Source organism: Procambarus clarkii, chromosome 30 (assembly GCF_040958095.1).
Source record: "Procambarus clarkii isolate CNS0578487 chromosome 30, FALCON_Pclarkii_2.0, whole genome shotgun sequence".
Classification (NCBI taxonomy): Eukaryota; Metazoa; Arthropoda; class Malacostraca; order Decapoda; family Cambaridae; genus Procambarus; species Procambarus clarkii.
Genome location: NC_091179.1, coordinates 10048996 through 10057699, shown reverse-complemented (window position 1 = coordinate 10057699; position 8704 = coordinate 10048996). Strand labels below are relative to the sequence as shown.

Sequence of the window (8704 nt, the reverse complement as noted above, 5' to 3'; positions counted from 1 at the left end):
ATGTCACTGCTCCCACCCGGTGTGTTTACACAAGGCCAGACATAAGAGGATAATAAGGGATGCGTGACCTTTGACACCCACTGCGTGGCTGGTAGATGAGGACAATGTGTGGCTCTTGCTTCTCTCGTGATCCCCACAGCTGCAGGAGCACCCCGTCCCTCTCATACTACGTCTCATTTTGACGTATACTTTACCTAAGGCCAAAAATTGTCGTACTAGAGCATGATAGCGGTTCGTGAAACTTACCTAATGTCCCATTTTCTGTTTTGGGTTCTCTGGGACGTTAGGATAAGGTGTAACACTGTAAAAGTGTTTGATTTTGTTTAATACATACATAGAGTACATGAGTCACAGACAAGGATCTGAGAGGCGCCAGTTTGTCGGCCTGAAACTCACACCTCTAAGCGTTAATGACCCCAAGTGACCTGAGGTCATATCATGCGAATTTCACCTTGCTTCTGATAATCTGATAATTGTAGCCTGGTAGCCTTCAAACATGCCGACGTTTAAGGAGTGGCTTGGTAGAGTGCCGGAGGCTATCTACTTGTGGGCGGAGTTAGTTACTAGGTTCCCCAATATATACTCGGAGAACTATCGATTCGGGAGCATTAAGCATTAAGAGGACAGCAGACGAGCCAGCAGAGCAGAGAAGACGTCCCTAGCAGGGAGGCTGTCGGCCGGCAGGGGCGAGACAGTCTCTGTCAAGCTACAGACCCCCACCCCCTCTATTCAACTTAGACTCAGTCCTCGGTGAGTGAACATTAAGGTGACTTGGTCGTGTTTTACAAGTGTTGTGTGAAGATCAGGGGCAGTCAATTGTAGTGTTCTCAGATTCTTGGAGGATGACTCACTTTGAATATTAATCTTTAACATTTTAATTGGATTGCTTAAGTTATGATACTTATCATGAAAAATATAATTGTTGAATTTATTATTTAAATGGACTTTATTTTGTTCCCTAGAGATTTTGAGTTGAGGTGAGAAAGCCTCTGTGGTTACTGTTTTCATGGTTTAGAATGAGTACATGATAAAGATGGGACCATACTAATAATGATCTCTTGATGACATCTTTGGTGAATATTGTGATACAGACAAGTTCCATTCCTTGTCTTGTATGTAATGATCATGAATGGATGGTGGCAGCATTTCGTCTTCTACTATCTACTTCTACTATCTACTCTTCTACTTCTACCTATCTACACCTCTCCCTCCACCCCTCTCTAAACTCTCACTTTCAACTAATGACCCTCCTCGCTCCTCCCACCTCCCTACCTCTCACCCCAAACCCTCACTAATTACTTCACTATTCATTTCTTTCCTCTCGTTTTCTCTTATACGTTTGTGGCAATGATTCTGTATTCTAGAGTTCTCTCTAGAGTTTCGGGTAGCTGATCTAGTTCCGGCGCCTTGTAGTCTTAGCACCTAGGTAGTCAAATACCTAGGTTTACAAGGTGTTGAACGAGAGAGGCTGCCTTAGGAACTCTGGAGGTGCTCTAGAATAGTTAGCTAACTGGGGACGGGATAACGGACTAGAGAGAGCTGTTTCCCCCGGCCTCGATAGTTAACTGGGGGGTGGAATAATGGACAAGATAGAGCTATTTCCCCCACCCCCCGTTACAAAGGCACTTTAATATGATAGGTTCTTGACGTTGGGAACGCTCAAGAACGGGCTGGCAGGAGAGCAACACATATCTTTACCAATATACAGAGGAATAAATCATGTGTCTAGTCGAAGAATCTGTGTACCCTGCAGGCAGCGGTTTCCATAGGTTCCCGCCGTAGTGTACAGGAGACCCGAGGCAGGCAGGAGGGAGGCGTGACAGGTGGCGGAGACACACACAACAGTGGGTGTAGGAGCCAGGAAGGGAGGTGGTATACACACGCACACGCCGATAAACCACCTCCCCTCACACATAATTCTTCATAACCTCCACACTATCGACCACAGCGCCAAAATTTAGGAGTTTAGTGAAATTAAAAGTGTGCAATATCGACGTTTCTACGGATGAGAATTTATGCCAGCTTCAGTAAAGTTATGGTCGATGCGTTTTACATCTTGTGGCTGTTAAATGTCATGGGCAATTTGATCTGCATTGTTTGCTCTGTGTTGACGTTCAGTTGGCCTGTCAGGTCTTTCCCTAAGATGATGACAGTTTCTTTCCTCTTCTGGAATATTTTTTAATGTTATAATAATAATATAATGAATGCAGTTAACATGTGTAGTGACAGAGTTGGCTCATACTTTAGGCAACACAACTTATAGTTTTTTTTATATAATCTGTAATTATTTTATCAACTGAAATTTATATGTGGATACAATGCAAAAAAAATGTCATTAAACCTGTTAAACCAATGCAAACCTGTTATCATTATCAATAAAGCGACGCGTCATGCAACGCTAGTTTAATTCTCTCTCTCTTTATATGTCATATGTTCAACACAGATTATAATACAATTCTCTAGTACCCATTACCCTGGCCATGACCACACGTTTTGGATTCCCAGTAATCTAGTTCCCCATGCAAGCTGAACTGCCTTGTGTCTGTAGCTTAGACTCGAGCTGTCAGGTGATGGCCCAGACTACTCAGTGAGATCACTTCCGGTAATCTCACTGACATCTCAATCACGAGACACATTCTGGGGTCATTTTCGTGCGATTTTCTTCAAAATTCATTCGTTTTGTTCCATTATTAGTGTACTGAGCGTCTCTGTGGAATTGTTTTGCATTTCAACTATTTCCACTAATTGTTTTGTTAACCTTGCATCGGGCTCTATCACCCCATGCAAGGTTGATAACTGTGGCTACACTCCCATGCACGGTTGATGACTGTGGCTACACCACCCATGCACGGTTGATGACTGTGGCTACACCACCCATGCACGGTTGATGACTGTGGCTACACCACCCATGCACGGTTGATGACTGTGGCTACACCACCCATGCACGGTTGATGACTGTGGCTACACCACCCATGCACGGTTGATGACTGTGGCTACACTCCCATGCACGGCTGATGACTGTGGCTACACCACCCATGCGGGGCTGATGACTGTGGCTACACCACCCATGCGGGGCTGATGACTGTGGCTACACCACCCATGTGGGGCTGATGACTGTGGCAACACTCCCATGCGGGGCTGATGGCTGGGGCTACACCACCCATGGGGGGCTGATGACTGTGGCTACACCACCCATGGGGGGCTGATGACTGTGGCAACACCACCCATGGGGGGCTGATGACTGTGGCAACACCACCCATGCGGGGCTGATGACTGTGGCTACACCACCCATGCGGGGCTGAAGACTGTGGCTACACCACCCATGCGGGGCTGATGACTGTGGCTACACCACCCATGCGGGGCTGATGACTGTGGCTACACCACCCATGCGGGGCTGATGGCTGGGGCTACACCACCCATGGGGGGCTGATGACTGTGGCTACACCACCCATGGGGGGCTGATGGCTGGGGCTACACCACCCATGGGGGGCTGATGACTGTGGCTACACCACCCATGCGGGGCTGATGACTGTGGCTACACCACCCATGCGGGGCTGATGGCTGGGGCTACACCACCCATGCGGGGCTGATGACTGTGGCTACACCACCCATGGGGGGCTGATGACTGTGGCTACACCACTCATGCGGGGCTGATGACTGTGGCTACACCACCCATGGGGGGCTGATGGCTGGGGCTACACCACCCATGCGGGGCTGATGACTGTGGCTACACCACCCATGCGGGGCTGATGACTGTGGCTACACCACCCATGGGGGGCTGATGACTGTGGCTACACCACTCATGCGGGGCTGATGACTGTGGCTACACCACCCATGGGGGGCTGATGACTGTGGCTACACCACCCATGCGGGGCTGATGACTGTGGCTACACCACCCATGGGGGCTGATGACTGTGGCTACACCACTCATGCGGGGCTGATGACTGTGGCTACACCACCCATGGGGCGCTGATGGCTGGGGCTACACCACCCATGCGGGGCTGATGACTGTGGCTACACCACCCATGCGGGGCTGATGACTGTGGCTACACCACCCATGCGGGGCTGATGACTGTGGCTACAGCTCCCATGCGTTGCTGATGACTGGGGCTACACCCCATGTACAACTGATGACTGTGGCTACACCCCATGTACAACTGATGACTGTGGCTACACCCCCATGTACAACTGATGACTGTGGCTACACCCCCATGTGGGACTGATGATTGTGGCTAAACCCCTCCATGTACGGCAGATGACTGGGGCTACAATCCCATACACCATGATGACTTTTGGTACACCCACCCATGCATTGCTAATGACTGTGGCTACACCCCCATGTACAGATGATGACTGGCTACGCCCTCATGTATGGCTGATAACTGTGGCTACACTTGTTGGAAATTCCGACACTAGATTAATAACACCTAATATAACCAACAAATAAGGTTATACTAGTTAAATATTAACATTACTATACCACTAACTTCATTAGAAGAAAATGGGTTTGACCATTCAGAGAAAACAGGAGATCCATGATGTCATCATGTTACGGCCCTACTGGGACGCAACCGGGTTCTTCTCTGGTGTTATTAGAGTTTGGGAATCCGGCCCCAAGTTAGTAGAGGCTTTCAAGGGATGTGTTCCGTAACGCAAGTTAAATTAAAGGGGGAGGGATACAAATGTTCTGATTTATATATATAATTTCACCACCACCATAAATAAATATATAACAGTCACACGGGGGTTATAAATACACTATAATGTACAGAGTTGTCTTCTTCCGAAGACACTGGATGCTCCACAGTGCACACTTTGGGTAGCCCTGGTTCTCTTCTTCGGCCCACGATGAATCCTCTATGATTCTCTTGGCGAATCTACCCAGGCCACAGGCCAGCCAAATCACAGTTCCACTGGGTGCTCCGTTGTGGAGGCCTTCAACCACAATCCAGCCTCTAGCTGGCAGGTTCCGATCAGCTCCGCTGTGTAGGCCACTCCACGACCGATACTAGGGTCGCGAGCCCTAGGCAGGAGCCTCGTGTGATCCTGCTGATCACTCTCCTCACTAAGCACCACAGTGGCTAGTCTCTTCCACCAGCCAGCCCCGGATAAGGCGATTCCTGATACTGCCACGTCACAGGCAGGCTAATACTCTCAACAGAGTTCGTCCGGGGGTGACTCACAGCTTCTTCAGAGCAAACTCGTGAAGAGACCTTGGCTGCCTTGGGTAGACTGATCCATTGTCCAATACAGCAGTCCCAGGTCGACTCTGCAATCAGATACGTCATTAATACTGGGACTAGGGAACCTCACTTACAGGCTTAGACACAAAAGCGCACCTATTTGCTCCATAGATGGCGTTGCTGTCTAAGCGTCACCTCACCAGAGATCAGCAGCGGCTATGTTACGAGCTGATTAAGACAGGAATCCAGCACCTGTGGCCGGTATATCCCATCCTCACTAGATGGCGTCGTCCATTTGGAGGGGGTTTCGGGAGCGGACTCACAGATGGCGTTGTCGTCACTGCTCCGTGCTCCGACGATGGACTCGGGTCCGTAACACATCAAAACATTCATTAAGGCTCAACACGTATACTTAAAACTACCAGCCTAGACATTATAATTAATAAAAAAGTATTCTCTGACTGGATCTAATATCATCTATATAAATATAAATGGAAATGTTCGTTTGTGCATAACCGCAAATCTCCGAAAGTTCTTCACCGATTGCTTTCAAATTTTCATAGAACGTTCCATTTGCATCTGAGCAGGTTTTTATATACATACTATATAGATGTCACGTCTGTGACGGTAAGAAAAAAAACAGGTTTTTTCTGAAAAACTGTTTTTCATGTGAGGGAAATCTTCGAAACCTCTTTACCGATTGCTTTGAAATTTTGACACAAATTTTGACATTCCAATAGGCACATCTTTTTATATATCTACTATATACATGCCTCACCTGTGACAGGAAAAAAATATTTTTTTTTTGAAAAACAGAGCCATCTGTTGGACGTAAGAGCAACACACGCTGTAATCTCCAAAAGTTCTTCATAGATTGTTTTGAAATTTTGACACAACGTTGCATTCGAATGGGCGTGTCTTTTTATACTATAAAGATGGCACCCCTCTTGACAGGTAAGAACATGTGTTTTTGAAAAACAGCGCCATCTGTTGCACATAATAGCAATTCCATTTCAATGTTTCGGATTGCACTGATAAATTTTATTTTCATAGATTTATTTTTTTTCTTGAAAAAACAGCACCATCTGTTGCATGTAAGAGCAACACATGCTATACTAAATATGTTACAATTACATTTCAATGTTTCTGATTGCATTGATAAATTTAATTTTCATAGATTTTGATTTATTTTCATTTTGATAAAAAAAAATTATGTGAATTGCATTGGAATTGTTGCCGTGTTGTTTACCATACCATTCATTTTGCGAGTGCAGTTTATTTTTGTATTTTTTCATATTTTCATTTCATTTTTTAACTTTTTCTTATATTTCAGTGATGAGAACATCAGATCACTTGATGTTCCCAATTTTCTGATGGGAACATCATACCATTTGGGAAGACATTAGACAAGGGAGTGGGGAATGGTGGGGATGACGAGAGGATGGAAGTGAGAGATAGCGAGGAGGACGAGGGTACAAGGCGGGGGGGATGGGGGTGATGGTGGGGAAGGACGGATGGGCACATGTATAAGCAAGTAGATGGGGTCGCCATGGGTTCTCCCCTAGGTGTCCTGTTTGCAAACTTCTACATGGGTACCATCGAGCAAAAAGTCTTAGTCGACATGAACTTGAAACCGGCCATATACTGCAGGTATGCTGACGACATTTTTACACAGGTACCTGATGTCAGACATCTGCAGGAGCTGAAGGAGGCATTTGAGCAGAGTTCCGTGCTGCGTTTCACTTACGAGATGGAAAAGGATGGGAAGCTGCCCTTTCTAGATGTAACAGTCATGGAAAAGAGCGGAGGTTTCCACACTGCAGTCTACACTAAGGAAACGAACATAGGAATGTGCCTAAATGCCAACAGCGACTGCCCAGACAGGTACACGAGGAGTGTTGTTAACGCATATGTCGACCGTGCTCTCAGCCACAGCTCAGAATGGAAGCAAGTCGACGAAGAACTCTGTAGGGTAAGGCAGGTCCTAGTCAACAACGGCTTCTCCAATGGTTTCGTCGAAGACATCATAAGAAGGAAAGTGAAACGCCATGCAACCTCTGAAGAGACAACTAACACAACACCTATACCCCCTATTAGACTATTTTACAGGAACTTCTTTTCCACAGCTCATAAAACGGAGGAAAGGGTCTTGAAAGATATTGTTAATAGAAACGTTATCCCTACGGACAAAAATCAGAGGATACAACTGACGATTTACTATAAAACCAGTAAAACGGCCAGGCATACTCATGAGAAACTCTCCAGACACAAAGCAAAACGCTTTAAAAGAGACCAACGTCGTCTATGCCTTCAAATGCCCTCTTGGGGACTGTAAGCTCCAAAAAACCCAGTATATAGGCAAGACAACAACATCTCTTTCTAGGCGTTTAACGATGCATAAGCAACAGGGCTCCATTAAGGAACATATAATCTCTTCCCACAACCAAACCATCGCCAGAGAAATCCCAGTAAACAACACAGAAATCATCGATAGATACAGCGATAGCAGACGGCTTGACGTTTGCGAGGCACTACACATTAAGAAGTCAACACCAGCAATCAACAGCCAATTAATGCACAACTATATTCTACCCACCTCAAGACTCCGCTCCAATATAGAAGCATCAAGAAATATAGACCAATAGGCTTTCTACAATCACTTCCATTCAATACCCATTGTTTCGTGTTCTGTCTTGTGTTGATGAATTTAATACCCTATTAACACCACCTCACCCCCATCCACCTCACTCAAATGTAGATATAAACAAATCGGAGATGTGTAAGTTCTATTCAGTTGTGTATGTGTAAACTAAAGTCTTTGAAAATGTAATAAGTTTTACGAAACGTGCTCAAGTGTCGCGTCAGACTAGAAATAAAAATGAATTTTGGAGAATTGATTTTTGAATTACCACCAGCAGTGAAAAGAAATGTATGAAAGATTGAGAAAATTCGTGTTAGAATTATTAATCTTACTTTTTCGGTCATATTTAATAATATATGTCTACAGGAAAGACTGCTACCAAAATATATATATATATATATATATATATATATATATATATATATATATATATATATTTCTAACATGAATTTTCTCGATCTTTCTTATGTTTCTTTTCACTGTTGATGGTAATTGAAAAATCAATTCTCCAAAATTCATTTTTATTTCTAGTCTGACACGACACTTGAACGCGTTTCGTAATAACTTATTACATTTTCAAAGACTTTTAGTTTACACACACACAACTATTACCTGCAAACACTAAACAGAGTTCTTACTTATGCTATGATTTAAACAGCTTTCATTTTTAATTTTATACCCGCATTTTGGGTGAGGTGATATGTTACAACAGTTTTTGGATGAGGTGAACAAAACTTTCAACACAGGATAGAACACGAAACAATGGGTATTGAAGGTAAGAATGGAAGTAATTGCAAAGGGCCTATTGGCCCATATTTCTTGATGCTTCTATATTGGAGCGGAGTCTTGAAGTGGGTAGAATATAGTTGTACATTAATTG

General features: G+C 44.8%; 1 protein-coding gene across 1 annotated transcript in view; it reads left to right on the top strand.

Moving 5' to 3' along the window:
* The first annotated feature begins 6118 nt into the window (after positions 1–6118).
* Positions 6119–8704, top strand: part of LOC138369895 (uncharacterized) — a 42173-nt gene continuing 39587 nt past the window's right edge. The window contains exon 1 of the mRNA XM_069333642.1: positions 6119–6137. Within this exon, the coding sequence (XP_069189743.1) occupies positions 6119–6137 (19 nt within the window). The remainder of the gene's footprint in view (positions 6138–8704) is intronic.